We start from the raw sequence: 16,622 nt of genomic DNA on the forward strand, positions 1-16,622 counted from the left end.
TTTAAAGAGAGGCGCGAAGTCTCCTCGGTGTTTTTCTGGCACGTAAAACGTTTGTTCTGAGGGATGAGGCGTTTATCCTTGTCTTCAAGAGCTGCCGTGGCCCCGGTGCCGCTGGAGCAGCGGCTGGGGGGAAAAAACCCCCCGAGGAGGACTGGGAGGCAGCTGGGAGAATGTAAAAGAACGGGAAAAAGTATTATTATTGGTCAGAACAGGACTTTACGTAGCCAGAGTGAATTACTACCTAGTAGGCCTACAGAATATTTCATCTTTTTCGTTACATTTCAGGTCCATGGGAGGCAGGATCACAGCACAAGCGTTCAGCTTCGACCAGCAGTTTAAGCCCTATCAAAAGGATGAATTTCTTATGGTACTTCCAAGTCTTTTATGTTTTGACTTTTTTTCCTACTGAATTATAGCTGTTGGAAAACTTCTTAACGGCAGACACTGTGGCAGTGGCAGCATGCTCTGCCTGCGCTCTGTCTCCTTGGAAGCAGGTGATGTAGGTGTGGTGCTCAAGTCTTACACTTTGTGGGTTAATTATTCTTTCCAGTACAAATATTTCAGTCTGCAGTAGTGTTACTCTGTTTTAAGAGGGAACAATTTAGTCATTCAAGATTCCCAGGAACAGGAATCTGAACCGGATGCTGATCTTGACCACTGCATTTAACATTGGGAAGTCCACTTTAAACAGTGTACGTGCAGGTGGTACCCTTGCTTACAGCTGTTCTTGCTTTGTCGCAGTAGATACACTGTGCAGTGTGCAGTTAGACGTGCATATGCACCATGTATCTGAAAATACAAGATGTTAAAATTTATTGGATGCTCTTGCTTTGTACTGGAATTTTAGGCTCTCAGCCTTTTGAGACCCAAGTCTCTCGCTAATTCTGCGGCCTCCACTTTTGTTGTCTGCAAAGTCAAATCTGTTCATCTGTTTGCAGACAGAACATAATAATCTGTGGTTTTAAAACCAGTGTGGTTTTTACATCTTGTTTTAAAAACAGCACTTTGATTTGTTGTATGTCTGCCTTATATTGGTATCCTGGATAAAGAATTCAGCTTCTTTGTATTTGAAAGAGATTCACACAAAAATATGCTAATATTTCATTGCCCACTGATAAACATTTCGAACTATTGAAGTTTACAAAATATGCATTTGCCTTCTTAATGCTTGTCTCTTTTGAATTAAAAATGTGAAAATATTGCTATGAAATTATGGACTCTGAGTAGCTGTGAATTAATTGAGAACAATGGGACTATTGCATTATATAGTCTGATCTCTCTGTATCCCAGAGAGGTTGTAAAGAGATCTGGTGATGCAGAGACTGAAAAATCCATAGTTTTCTTAGCAGCTTCTTCAATGGTTATTCACCCTGCTTGTATCACAGTATGCCAGGGATTGGAAGGAACCTCAAAAGATCATCTAGTCCAATCCCCCTGCCAGAGCAGGAATTGTATGCGTATACATGTGTCAGTTTTCTTAATTGGCTTATCTATCATTTAAACTTGTCAGCTACCAACATTGCCATGAATGTCGCCTTTTTTAAAACGATAAATCAATAAGATTGAGTAATTCAGATCTTACTGTGGAACATCCCCATACCTTCAATAACTTATGGATTTCTTCTGTATCTGTTTAATGAGTTTTGTGTGTCTCTATGCTTCTGCAAGCTTCAAATTTATTTACAAAATGTAGGTTTTACAATCATACATAGCATTTAATTTTTGACTTCAACAACACTGCATGCAGAGATGGAAACGTTTAATCTCTTCTTCCGTTTTCTGTACCTTCAATGATTTCATGCAACCTTTTTGTGTGTTCTTGGACTAAAAGTGTGCTAGTGCAAAACCTCCTTAATACTGCATATATATATGTGTATATATATATACACTGAAGATATATTGAATATATAAAAGCCACAAACCCATGTATTTCATGGTATGGTATTTGGAATCCAAACTGAAAGACCACACAGAATCTACTTGCTAATTGGCTCCTTAGGATTTGCTTTGAAAGTATCCAGTGCATTATAAATGATGATTTTATAATTAATTTCATTAACTTGTATTCTCTTATTTGAATATTGTAGGCATTTTTTAATGATCCAAATGTGAACTCCAGTTTAAAGCTGCTCTCAGCTTCAGGAAAATGGACTACATTGGGTAAATTTAGAATAAATTAATCTTAAATAAAAAACTTGGTGTTGTAACCACTTCCCTCTAATTTATCATTTTGTAATAATGAAAGCTCATAGAAGTGTATCTTCACTTGGTTGAAATATCTTACAAAATGACTTATTTTATTAAATAATAATAATTTCTTATCTGGTTTGTTACTAAACTGTCACTTTTTACACCTTTTTTCCCTTGACCCCTGCATCGATCCATAAACCAAGCTCCTAGATGTATTTTTAAACAGTCTGTGACATCCAGTGGACCTGATCATGTATCCAGACATAATCAAGTGCATTCATTGTGGAATTACAGTACTACCTTATTCACATAATATCTGGAGAAAGACGCTCCTCTATAGATGCAACCACCTTATTTAGGACCGATCTGGGATTATCGCTCTGTTACAAATTTAAGTTGAGGGAGCAGAGGACATCAGTGATCTAGGCATGGATAGAGCCCTGTGACAGGTTGCTCTAGTTCTAGTCGTGGCATAAGGTTGACCTCTACTTTGTTGCCCTGTCATTAACTGCTTATAACACTTGATTACGTCTGTGGATGGAGATGAGGCACTAAAGGAAGAAGGCCAAAAGCGAGTAGCGCGTAACTTTATGGCACCACTTTGAAATTGTATTTCTGATTATGTAAACGGTATCCAAATTTTCATGGAAATTGCATGTGATTGTGTAATGGGACCTTATGCATAATGTGAACTCTGGTATCACCAAAGAGATTTTCCTTCACAGGAATATTTTAAAAGGGGGTAGTGGGAAGTCCTCAGTTCTTTTGGTTTGCCTGCACATAATTGAGTGAGTGTAAATATTTAATAGAGCTTTGGGAATTTTCTAGCTTTTCCATTTCAGCTCTCTGGAATTGGCATAGGTTTTTCCCACTATATACAGTGACACTAGACATTACCACCTTTTTGTCAGCAAAACCCATTTTCCAAACCAGCTGCTAAAACAATTGAAATAGGTAAAAAATATCACAAGTCCCCCTTCAGGTACCTCTTTTTCACTCTGGCAAGCGGAAGGAAAATAAATATATTTCAAAATGTGGGTGAGCCCTTTCCTGCTTTAGACCAGAATTTTTTTAGGCTATCTGTCTAGCCTATGACTTGCCAGCCCCTGTAGGGCAGGTCAGCAGGTTACATACCTCGTGTTAAGAGCAGAGGGTCACTTGCCAAGTATCCCAGTTTTACTCCTGATTCTGCTCAATCTTCCTCAGCACAGAAGTAACGCATTTCATTCTGAGGACTGGAAGGGTTCCCTTTCTAAATCCTGAACAGCTGGTATACCCCATTAGCTCTTAAAATTTCATCTTCCCATTCTTTGACTATTTTTGGTGAGGAATGTTGGCACATTTTTCTATACTTAGTCTTTGTGTGCATTTTTTTAAAATATAGTAAGAATTAGCTTTGAGTGGGAGGAGGTGAAAAATCATCTAGTATTTTCTTCTTGAGACATGCTGATATATTAACCCAGATATACTGTTTACTTATCACTATAGAGTAACTCTTTTAAAAACAAGTTCCTGTTCTTGAAAGAAAATAATGGAAATGGGCTTATGTTGCTTTTTTGAAACTCTGAAGAAAATTATGTAATCTGGGTTGATTCAAATACTGTATGTGTTCTCTTGCAAACAAAAACGTTGTGCACTTTTTTTTTGCAGAGAGGAGTTATTCTGGATGCGTAATATAAGTGGAGTTCCAATAGTTTTTTAGAAAACTCCTTTCTCCTCCCTGCCATGCACTTGGACAGGAAGTATTTTGGACCCACAGAAAGATGTCAGCATTATATAAAACATCCGTATAATAGTACTTTACAACAGTATTTGTTTTCGTAGTACTTTTATCTTTTCCCAGGCTGTGGTCTCCTTTTATCTTCTCACTAAGAATTTATTTTTCTTTCTAATTCAGTGGGTGTGTCCAACTTCCATACTTATCTCTACCTCTTCTCTGTTACTTTGCTGTCCCCTTTTCCTAAAATCTGTTTCTAAAAGTTCTTTACTACTTTTTTTCTTTTTGCCTGTGTCTGATCTCACTTCTTATTTCTCTTGCCTGCTTTTCATCCTGACCTTAATATTATCAGACCATAATATCTTCAATCTCCATCTGTTAGACCAAAAGGTGGCATAAAACAGGAGGTTTTATGCAGAATACACCGTGTACCTCTCAGCTGCCTCATGTGTTGGCATTCCCGGTAGAAGCCCACAACAGGACATTGTTGCAAGTTCTCCAGCTTTACTGTTACTTGAAATATATAAAATTTTAGGTAAAAAATGCCCAAGGATATTCTCTAGTCTGTTCCATCTGATCAGGCAGATACTTAGTTACCTCTTTTCACACCACACTTTTTTGCCTGTTGTAGTGAGGATATTTTTCCCCATCTTCCTGACTGGATGACAGAGTACCTGATAGTCCTGCCACGTGCTTTAAGCACCCTCTTCGTCTGTTACTCTCGTATTTCTAAAATAGAAGCAGCAAAAGGAGCAAATCTGATGCATACCAACTCATCTCTCGAGTCTTGTATTTTTAAATAGCTGCAATGAAAACTGAATAGTAGTTTTGACTTGGACACATTGCTCGCCTTGCACCTGTCAGCAGTCTTGGGGAGGCCGAACTGTGTCTGCTTAAGCTCAATTACCACTTGAAAAGTTATCTTCAAAGGGATAGGGTTACTCTCTCTTTGTGTAAATAAAAATCCAGTATTTGCCTAAGAAAAATTCTTGAGTTGCTTTATGTACTTGAAGCTCTAACAATTGCTGTCTTTGGAATGGGATTCTAAAATCTAAGGTAGTCTTAAATCAGTGATTTTTTAGATAACCATTGCAGGTTATTGTTTGCAAAAATATTTTATGTCATTTGAACTTATTAATCATCAACCATCTTTTTAGTACAGAACACTAAACTTGCATTGTGCAAGTTCTACATAGACTGTTTTGTAAGGAGGAAGTTGCAAGAACTTTCCCTGAGGTAAAAATCTTTCTTTAACTTTGGAGGAATTCTAAATATACCTAATCTGGGGTTTATTTACCCCATACTAGAAATGCAGTGTGTTCATTTAAGAGTATACTGGCAGCACTTTATAGATATTGCAGAGCTAGCTGTTATAAAAAGCTTAATCTGCTTCAGTACTTCTCAGCTCTTTGTTTTCCACTTGAAAAGTTGTCAAGGCATTTCTTCTTCCGATTTTATTACTGACTTTTATAGTGTTATTAAAACTGGTCACTCTTTTCCAGGAAATTCTGAGTCTCCAATTTCAAATCTCACCTCTCAAATGGAGAATAAGAGATTCCAGTATATTTAAATTTTTCCATTTATAGTTTGGTTTTCTGAACTACTGAATAGATTACAAAACTCTTGATTTTTTATTTTACTCCGATGAAAGTTTTCATAAAATCTTGTTTCAGAGCAAAGCGTGTCTCCTCCCCCTCCCCCAATAAAATCCTAACAATGTAAGGCCTATAAATAGCTCAATTTCTTATACTTTGAACTCAGTAACTGGGAAAATGTAAGATGTCTCTTTTTTCTCAAGTTAACATCTGATTTTTATTAGTCTTGACTTGGTTTTTAATTCATAGGTCTTTACAAAATAATTTCTATGTTAGGGGCTGATTTAGCTCTTGTTAAATGTCTTAGGAAATTAAAATTCTGTCCTTGTGAAAGAAAGATGGAGAATTAGAAGTTAGAGAAGTCCGGAGGCAAGGAGGTGGGAAGAAGCATAAATAAATAAATTTTTAAAATCAGTTTTTTGGGGTTTTTTGCCTTAGATTGTGAGGCTGTAAGTCATTTTCTTCTGACTTGTGAATTGTGGTTGCACAATTAGATTTATCTGTTTTTTTGTAGTCACTATGGGGACAGGTAGGAGAATGTCCCAAACCTTTTTTCTTTCAAAGAAAGTACCCTTTTTTATAACCATATCTGTAGATGTGAAGCCAAGCAATTAAATGCTGAGCTTTTCTCTGTAGCTGATTTTCTTTACATCATATTAGCCCAATAAAATAATTATAAAATTTCGTGCCAGTATTTTTAGCTTAAGTAGACATTTTCGCACATTTTCAAGCCATCAACATGTAACTTTTAATTATTTTCTTAGTATTTGGGTAGTAGAATTTACCTGGGTTTAGATACCAAAATGCCCATCCTACTTAACCTACGATTAAATAGTCTCCATACAGTAATATATGGGAAAAATTCCAAGGACTTTCTGAAAGTGTGGGGCAAGAGAAGTTTTGGGTTAGGCTACGCTTGCAACAATTCGAATTGGAGTGAAACAACGGGTCCTCTTGGAACCGTGATAGGTCATGCATTCCTTCTTGGCATGCTTCCGTTCCTGAAATACTGTCATCTAGAGTGAAACCTGGACATTTCCTAAATAGTAACCTTTAGTGATCCTTTAGGGCAGTTTGTCAGGACACCACTTAATTTTGGTCTTTATTGTATGGTCAAAAGCCTGTTGATCTTGTGATGTTGATGATTGTTGTCTCCCATGGAGGGAACCTATAGAGGAGAAAAAATAAGAGTAACCTCATGTAAAGCTGGAATGCTGTGAATATTATCTTGTGTTGCATGCTTACTCATGCTCGTGCTCACTTGTGCTCATGCTCACTCGTGCTCTCCTCCCCTCTCCTGTTCAGAAGCATTTTGGAGGGCGTTCAGGGGGACTTGGAGATGAGTAGAGAATATGTTCTAACATTTGGACTGTAGAGAGCAGATGGAACTGGACTGAGTCCAGAGCTTCTTAACCATGGAGCCATAAGTTACCCAATGCCATGTGTACAGTTTTGTAGATGTAAGACTGTATGTAGGGAAGATACGTGCCCTTATGGACTGGTACCTCATGAAGGAAAATACTGCAGGGCATCTCAGATGGCACTGGATGTCTGTGAACAACAGGATCAAGCCTTGAATGACTTGCAAACACAGAAAACAGAAAAAAATATAGAAAAATGTACTCTGCATGTAGTGATTACAGAGTTAATAGTCCAGATTCATACGGGAAGTGCTGGTAGTACCTTTTTCATCTTCTGAAATAGTTGGTCAGTAAAGCTTACAGCAGCTACAAAATAACTTTTCAAAAATTTCAGATATGATACTCAACGACCCAAAAGTTTGTCAGGGCTGTTGTTCATTTTATTTTTTATTTTGTTTGTTGATATTAGCAGCTATTGACTTTTGTACTCCATCACACCAAATCTGCTGTTTGTCCTCAGATTCTTTAAGTTTTAAGATGTGGAATATGATTTTCTAAAGATGTGGTCAAATGTGATGTTGAATTCCCACGGTGTCATCTGTGACTTGCTTTGGTTGATACTACCAATAGGGGGAGCAGACCCATGGGCCTTAATGGAAGGTAGCATTCAGAGGAATTTAACATTTTCTTTATGCTTGTTTCTTTATTAGCTTGCTTTGTTTTTTGACGGACTGTGTGACTGAGTCATACTTATGTCATCTGTATGATAACCATTCAGAGAAGTTAATTATTTCCATACTGTATCAAATTATGAATTACTGTAAAGCCATTAGTACATGGAAATTCTCCTATCATATATTGCAAGCGACTTGGAGTGAAGCTTCCTTATATATTCCAGGTTCCAAAGTGACAAAAGTCGAAGCTACAGTGGTGCCCTGTACACAGATTTCCACGTCATTTTTTGATCGGCTGTACTCTGAAGGAGTTGTTAGAGAAACTGGAGATATTGTGAAATGTTATGATGACTATTACGATGATATTCTCATCTCAGATGAATTAAGGAAGGTCAGTAAAGCAATGAATGATGTTTTACAATTTTTCAGACTCTATTAGGTACCATAAGGACATATTTTTTGGTATTTTTTCCCTGACAATAGACACTTTCTATGGTAAAAATAGATATTGGTAGCTAAGTGATAGAAATGACTGAGGGCACTGCAGCGCCTGAATGTGTGAAAGCAATGTCTCTTTTCCAGGTGGGCTCTCTTTCCTTTTTAGGTGGGAGAAAAAGGTAAAAACTTCTGCCTACCCTTGGCTCAAGCAGTCAGTGCTCATGTGTGGGGGAAAGGGGGGAACACAGCTACTCATTTGACTAGGAGGGGATAACAAGTGGTGCCAATGGAAAGGTCCCGGATACCCAGAGCTGTGGGGTCACCCAGCCTTCCAGGTAGTTGATGAAGTTGAAGGTACTCAACAGCTACATCCTGAAACACTCCTGGCCAGGATTGCTGACCGTGAAAGTGTTTTTAAGGAAAGTAATCTTCATGTAATTTCACTGAAACAAAGGAGAGGAAACTATGAAAAGGGAAATTATTTTTCAGTGTAACACTGGAAAAGGACTGATTATAATTCCTGAACAGGCCTGCAAGGTAAAATCTGTTTGTTATACTCCAGGGGAGGTATTGGAGAGCAGATTATTCTGAAAAATAATCTAACAGTGGCACTTTGTTAATCAACATATGTCTTCATTATGTTTCTTTTGACTTCATAAGCTAAACCAATTTTTTTTTCTACTTATGTTTGTTTAACATTAGCAAAGCATAGTGTGGGAGAACTGGATTTTGCTCTTCCCTGTATATATAATCAACATAAGTACCTAATAATTATAGAGTTGCACTCATTTGCACTTGGCAAATCCTTTGAAGGCAATGTATTTGAACAAGTGACACTGGTTACAGGATGTGGCCTGAAATACTGGTCTGTCTTGTAAAGCTCTGGAAAAAGGAGAGAACTCAAGCTGATGTTTGAATTTCAGATGTGGTATTTAGCCTAGCAGTCCAAAATACAATTCATTTATTTATAAGTTGGGTATGTGTGAAATGTTTTTTGAAAATTAAGTATATTGGATGTAGGAAAGTTAGAGGCAACATTTCAATTAAGAAATCACTGGAGTTTCAGTCTCTTTACATTTTCCTTTCCTTGAAAGGATGAGTGCTTCTGCTTTTGCAAGTTGAAGGATTCACAGTTGTTTCAAATGAATGTGATTCCTACTCCTAAGACCTAAGATGGCAGAAAGAGTCCAGATCTTCCAGGAACGACATTAAATCTTCAGATTCAATTGGTCAGTGCCCTAGGATGGCAGACTGCAGAGGGCAGCAAACTATTTATCACCTGGCATCCCATGTTGGCCTTCAACTGCAGAACTCCATGTTTCTTTCTTACCAGCCATCTGTCTTCTGTTGCTACAGCCAAGAAGGGTGTAAGGATACCTGGTCAGGTAGCTATCAACAACGGTTGCTGCCCTGACCCCTTTTCCCTCAGGTTGTGTAACGATGTTACAAAGAGGGCCAGAGAGGGGTAAACTCATGCCTACCTTTGGCCAGTTTGCCTGGGTTGGCATCTGTAGTTTGGCTGATGTGACTCAAACACCTGGTAGCCACACTGAGTTACAATTCCTGTCCACCCTTAGAGTGCGCAGTGGTGAGACTAACCCAGCAGGTCCTCTGCGTTCACAGAACATTGCAGCAAAAGTCAGGTGAGGTTTGTGGAGGCAGCTGCGTAGCACGTCTGCGTAATCCAAGCTACAGATAAAGGCTCACTAGAGGCTGCAATAAAGAATTACATGAATGCACGTGGTCTCCTCTGGGACATCCTTGGGATTCTTTTACAGATGTGAGCTAATAGTGTAAACTTAGAGCGAAAAAAGCAAATATAGGTAAAGTTACCAAAGACTAACAAATTGACAGTGATCAACACACCAAATATAGCTGGATTATTTTCAGATTATTGTTTCATTAGCATAACGAGCAATTCAGCAGCGAATAACAAGACTTCTTGAAAAATCTTCCATTTTGTCTTCTGGGCACAAATCTCATAGTGATTCTGCTTTTATTGTATCTATAAGTTTGGATTGTAATTGCATCTGGAAGAAGGATTTAGAGAGAAGTCCCTCTTTGTTTCGATCCCTAGTTCATACATTTTATATGGACATAGACTCAGCGTGACATACAGCAAAGCTGTTGCAGTTTTATAAACTTAACCGCAGATAACAAATTCTCATCTAATTGACTTCTGTGTTACTTCCTTATTCCACAAGGTCTTGCTTCTGGAAGATTCAGACCATTATGACTTATTTAGTCCATCGGATCGCAAGGAATTTCTGTTCTGTCTTTTTAAGCATCTTTGCATTGGAGGAGCTCTTTGCCAGTTTGAAGATGTAGTTGGCCCATACTTAGAAACAACAAAAGCTTTATATAAAGACTTGGTGAGGTAAATGTCTTCTCTTTTATACAAACGTACGTATATGTGCTGTGCATAGATACTCTGTGTTGATTTGTGTAAATTTATTGTACAGTACTGCTTCAAAAATGGGACTGTTATTTAACCAATCTGCAAACTTACTTGTCTTCAGCTCTCAAAACGCTATGTAACTGGTGATAGTTCAGTGGGAAAATATATGCAATTTTAATGAGATCTCTCCCACATACAAACTTTTTTTATATTGCATGTAGGGACATTAATGTTTTATAATTCACTCCCTTTTTAAAGATTTTTGTTTCTGTATTTGTCTGCTGAAAACATGGCATGGCACTGGAACCAGACTGTCATTGATAACATAGCCAAAATTAAGTCTTCGATGTATAGTCTTGGACTACTTTCAGACTGCTTTTGGCTTAGGATTTAAAAATTGAAATACTTCAGTTGAAATTTTTAGTTTTGTCTGTATTTTATTCCAGCTGATTATTATATTTTTAAAATACAGTTGGATTTTCGCATTTTTAATTCTAAAAATACACTTCTCGCAGCATAAAGCTAAGGGTGAGAGAATCTGCCTGTTAACATGACACGGGTTAACAAATGTTTTTTTGCCAGGCCTAGTGTATGGAATTGTTTGGAATTTTATAGTGTTGTTTTGGTTTTTTTTCCTTGAGATTAGAGGTGACTGATGAGAAGTTCAAATTCAGAAAAAAAATAGACAAAGTTTTGTTTTGTTATATCCATATGCTGACTTCTCTGATTCACAAAATTTCTAATTTCCTGGCTCATTCATAGCTCAGCTAATAGGAAAATGAAGATTGGCAATGATATTACTAAAATCTTATATTATATTATACATTGTCACTTTTATTTGTGGCATAGTATGAAGAACAATATTAACCTGAACAATGGAAAACAACCGCAGACTTCTGAAATGAGAAACAACTCTCATAGTGTGAATACTAAATAATGCACTACAGTGTACACTACAAACGCTTCAAATTGCTTCAAGTGGGAATCAATATTTTTCTTCTTTCTCAGCTCCATTTGGAATGGTGTGATGATCAATTGTTATTTCATCTCCTATTTTGGGATTATACACAAGCATATTAGGGAAAAAAAAGCACATAAGATTATTTGTCATTATATTTGTCATCAAGTCTGTTCTTAAAATGTCTTTGTATAAACTTCAGAGTAAAATTTATATGTCTAACCTAAGATACAGTGAAAAGATTAGACCCAGTGATGCTGAATATTCACCTGAATATTTCTTTATTTCTGTACCACCTGTGTACAGATTACTGTATGCAAACAACAAAGTAAAGTATTTGTCTGGTTTTTTAGACTTTTTTGTAATACTTAACCAAAGAAGATTACAAATCTTCAATAACTTTTAATCAGCTTTCAGATTTTCTACTGGTCAGTACTATTCAGGGTGCAAGTTGATTTAGTGACATTCTGTTTCCCAGGGTCATCGAAAATAAATTTTTTAAGTAGCAGTGGAACAGTTGGTACTTTTAGAGAATCCACTGAAGGAAACTAAGCATTTCTCAGATTTTTTAGAAACAATGAATTTAGATAGCTGAACGTATTAATTTGAATACTGTGATTAGTCACTAGAGCTTTCTCATCAGTGTGATTAGTTGTGATATTTTCATATCAAGTGGGTTCTTCAGACATACAGAATATCCCCTGAAAGGATCCATCCGTGCTTCAGCTATAAGGCACCTTTTCTTTTGAAATTGTTCACTCTGCACTTGAAACAAGCTGTTTGTTACTCTAATCTTTGGCCCTAGTTAAGTCTACATTGACTGCATCTGTTTCTGCTCGTGTATTGTTGAATCAACCTATAGCAAAGCACAAATCCAATCAGGTCCTTCACTTTATTGTTTCCCTCTGCGGTTGAGTCTTTTTTCTCCTAAACAAGTTGAAGTTTTGTTCTAAGCGACTCCTGTTCTTTACCTTCTTTACGTTCTTTTCTCCTTGAACTTTTTTCCCTTCTTTTTCCTTTTCCTTTTTTAAAATTCGTTAAGGAAGTCAAACAGATCTTGTTACTTTAAGAAAAAAAAAAGCCTCTGCCAAAATCTTCCCCACAATTTCATCCTGCTTCCAATGTTTGCTTTTTCTATACCCTCAACCTCTTCCCTATAGGCCCTTTATATATTGTTGTGATGTTTTTCTAGTGTGCTGCTTCTGTCCTTTATACAATATCAGGAGAAAAGATCCATCCCTCTGGTTTTTGGTGGTGGTGTTTTTTTTTGTTGATGGGCTTTTTGGTTGTTTGGTTTTGGATTTTTTTCCCCAGCTGGCAGCTTGCTTTATATCCTTGAAAGTTCTGAAGCACCTCTACTCAGTTCATGTGACATAACTCATCTTCAACATTTATCTACTGCGTGTCTCCCCATTTCTGTGCCTGTAAATGTTTACTGGTTTCTCACTGCCAGTGGAGCTAGTGTTAACACTGAGTAGTAGCTAAAAAAGAAACTCACAATTTAACTAAATCTTTCATCTTTATTCTTGAATATTAAGTTCTCTGTCAGTCGCATAAGAAAACCTATTGATCTGGAGACTTTCCCTGCTCCTTCACAATCACAGTTATCTCCTGCTTTGTTTCATTTCCCCCTGCCCCCAGTTTATCCAAAAAGATGTTGCTGTTTTGGTAGCAGCATCTTGAGAGAGAAAAAGCCAGTGAAAGGGTAAGCAGTGTAGTTCTGAAGAGGGAAACTTATTTCTAACTTCATGCTGTGTACTATTACTTAGTTCATTTTTGCACAAATCGCACTGGAAAATAAAGCAATGAAAATTACTTTCTTAGGGCCTCTTATTTTCAGTAAACAATTGCTAATGAGAGTAGTGGTCTCACAATATCTGCTTACCCGAGTTCACCTTCAAATTCCTCTTGAATACCTACTTATTCTTTAAATTCTTCTTTCCTAGAGTGCTATCCCGCATTTGAATTTTTTTAATCTTAGATTGCAGTCACATTGTATTTTCATATATATTGCTTTATTATGAGTGAACTTTATTATGAGTGAACTAGAGACTTGTAAGAAGGCTGGAGAGGGACTTTTTACAAGAGTGTCCAGCGATAGGACACGGGGAAATGGTTTTAAATTAAAGGAGAATAGGTTTAGATTGGATCTGAGGAAGAAATTCTTCAGTACGAGGGTGGCAAGACTCTGGAATAAATTGCCCAGAGATGATGTGGCTGCCCCCTCCCTGGAGGTGTTCAAGGCCAGGTTGGATGAGGCTTTGAGCAACCTGATCTAGTTGAGAGGCGTCCCTGCCCGTGGCAGGGAGGTTCGATTAGATGATCTCTAATGTGCCTTCCAACCTGAGCCATTCTATGATTTTCTGCATGCAATAATATTTCTAAATTCACAGCTTTCTATGTTTTACAAACACAGCCAGGGACTTAAAATACAACTATTACATAGCAGACATTTTCTCCTTTGTGAAAAGAGTAATAATTGCTTCCTAATGAATTAATGCACAACTTATCTGTTACTAAACCAGCAGTAACTAGTCTGTGACCAGCTGAATCTACCCAAAATTTCAGCATTGTGTCATGTCCTGCGTAACTAAATAATTTCAAAATCCTTGTTTTAATATTTTTGGTTTAGTTAAATACTACATTTACATGACAAAAAAAAACTTGTTTATTAAAATACAGTCTGTGAATCTTTGTTGGTAGATCTTGTCTTCTGTACTTAACTCCTGATTTTTCTGACAGTGTCTCTCCATGGTGACAGCTGCTGTAGCACCTTGTAGTCATTGTTCTCCTTCCTTCTGTGCCATCTCCATGACCTTTTCCCCATAATAAACAAATTAATGTGAAAGCATTGAGTTATTATTTTAATGTTTGGAAAGCGTAATAAAATATTGCCAGTAAGGTTAGACTGTAAATAGAGCTTGAAGTGAATTGAGAGATAATGAGGAAGTTTGCTCTTCATAATAGAACAGATGCACATTAAAACGATGAAGGAACTACCATATTCAGTGAATAGTTTAGAAGTTAAAGTGAAAGAACAAAGGGGTATTAAGTCTGTTTTTAAGGAAATACCATCCTCTGTAAGAAAACAAGGTAGTTTTTTCTAAAATCTTTTAGGGGAAAAAAAAAGAAAGAGCAAATATGCTTGTCAAAGGCAATCTCCTGGTTTCTTTCAAGTCAGCAAGGGAAGAATCTCATCTAATTTTGGCAGATATATTATTTTGCCTTAAAAATTAACCAATGTACTACAAATAAACACTCACTCTGAAAAATGACTTACAGGAAACTAACCACAAGGGGATATTTTCTCAAGGCAATGGAGTAAATAGGAAGACCTATTCTCTGTCACCCCTTACTTTGGTATCCTAAATACATATAATAAAAATTTAGTAACCAGAAATTGAAAGCACTATTTCCAGACACGAGAATATAAAGTCAAAGTAACTTCAGTATTTAAGTATTATTTAGATATTTAAATATTGGCTATTGAACTGTAGCTTTTGAGGGTGCTTATACATGAAATATGAAAGTGCTAACCCCACTAACCTTCTATACCTTGTTCTGAAAGCTGTCACTCTTTCAGCAGAGATGGTTAAAGAGTTTCTGAACTGTGGCCGTTTACCGCCCGGTACGTTAGCATAAACTGATACCCATGTTAGTTTACCTTAATTTGCTGGTCTGTAAACTGCAGTGGTTCAGAAGCTGAGTCATGAACCAGTTGGGCTGTCCCTGCTGGGAAGGCAGTAATCTCTAGGGGGGCGGTAAGGCAAACAACTGGGGCCAGTGCCCGTTTCAGCAATGTAGTGTTAATCCACTGTTGAGTATATCAACATGTCAGCTGCAACACAAAATATCTGAAAAAGCCTCGTTACTGACTCACCACCGGAAAGATCAACTTCACGGTATAGGCTTAATTCATTCGTGACTGTGTCATTACTCTACAGATGAAATCAGTTAATCAGCGAGCCAATTTCTTTTATTGGTTGGAGAGATTGAATCAACAAAGATGATGTTGGTTGATTTGAGGTTGGTTGATTCTTATGAAAAGAAGCTTTGCAATAGCAGTGGTAATAGGGGACTGCTGTCACAGTCAGCTTGGAGCTGGCGCGGTGTACAGCAGAGTGGGGTTTAACACACATCCTCTAGCAACTTGGCTCTATGGGGACTTTTCCCAGGAACTGAACCTCTTTGTGACCAGACAGGGTTTGAGCTGTGCGTTTCTTGGAACTGTATAAGTATGGAAATTCTAAAGCTCAACTGCTCCACAGTGAGTTAATGTAAATAGGAATCTGTGAAATTAGATAAATAAATAGAAGTTACACAATCTAATTTATGAGGAAATGTAAGCAGCACTTGAAGCAGACCTGAGGAAAACTATTTAAATTTAGAATATGTTGAAATGCCTGGATGCTTTGCAATAATATCTTAGTGATATCAGTAATTTTGATGGAAGAAATGGCAGTCTTCACAACAAACAGAGTCTAGAAAGACAAAAATTCAGAACTAATATCATCTTAAGTTGCATAGCTGTCTATATATACAACATTCCAAAGAAGGAAAAACGGACCTAAACTATAATTACATATTAATTAAAAATCAGCTAAAGTCTGCATTCCTTCACCAGTACTGCTGCTACTTCCTATAGTCTGCATTAAGGTACAGTTCACTTTGCAGGTTTTTTTTCTTAAAGAATATGTGAAAATATTTTTACAAAATGTTCAGCTGAGTAACTTTTCATAGCTACTAAAATATGAACTTTATACTGAAGTCATCTAGGCCTGGGTAATAGTGCTGTAATTTAGTAGCTGAAAACACTGAAACAAACTCAGATGACTAGGTAGGTTCAAAAGTTTTCAGTAAAACATTGTTACATCCATGTTATCTAACAATGGGCAACATACCTTTTCATGGCCAATGTGAAGAGTTGACTGTCAACTATTAATCTGAACTTGATCAAATCTGAGTGAGAACACAGCACATATGTTAAAAATGAATTTATTAAATGAAAGATTCTAATAATCAGTGCTTACTGTACATGTTAAGTATGTATTATTCCTCTGTATTTCAGTGTTCAAAAGAATCCTGAAACAAAAGAAATACATGTTATTTCTACAGTCTTCAGAGTGTCTGTATATGTAAGTATTAATAATTTGTTACAAAAAATTTGGGTTTTGTTTTATTGAAAGTGGCATGCATAACAGAAAAATAATGAATTGAGAATTACACAAAGAAAGCATAATACTCCACTTCAAAGGGTTATTTTTCCACAGTTGTAATATTTTATTCATGAA

General features: G+C 36.9%; 1 protein-coding gene across 1 annotated transcript in view; it reads left to right on the forward strand.

Moving 5' to 3' along the window:
• Positions 1-290: 290 nt before the first annotated feature.
• Positions 291-16,622, forward strand: part of LOC104272892 (chromosome unknown open reading frame, human C11orf70) — a 22,035-nt gene continuing 5,703 nt past the window's right edge. Inside the window, exons 1-5 of the mRNA XM_009868003.1 lie at positions 291-367; positions 2,088-2,160; positions 7,762-7,928; positions 10,180-10,352; positions 16,400-16,466. Coding sequence (XP_009866305.1) covers positions 365-367; positions 2,088-2,160; positions 7,762-7,928; positions 10,180-10,352; positions 16,400-16,466 — 483 coding nt within the window. The 5' untranslated portion in view covers positions 291-364. The remainder of the gene's footprint in view (positions 368-2,087; positions 2,161-7,761; positions 7,929-10,179; positions 10,353-16,399; positions 16,467-16,622) is intronic.

The sequence above is a fragment of the Apaloderma vittatum genome, unplaced genomic scaffold (assembly GCF_000703405.1).
Source record: "Apaloderma vittatum isolate BGI_N311 unplaced genomic scaffold, ASM70340v1 scaffold24334, whole genome shotgun sequence".
Lineage (NCBI taxonomy): Eukaryota > Metazoa > Chordata > Aves > Trogoniformes > Trogonidae > Apaloderma > Apaloderma vittatum.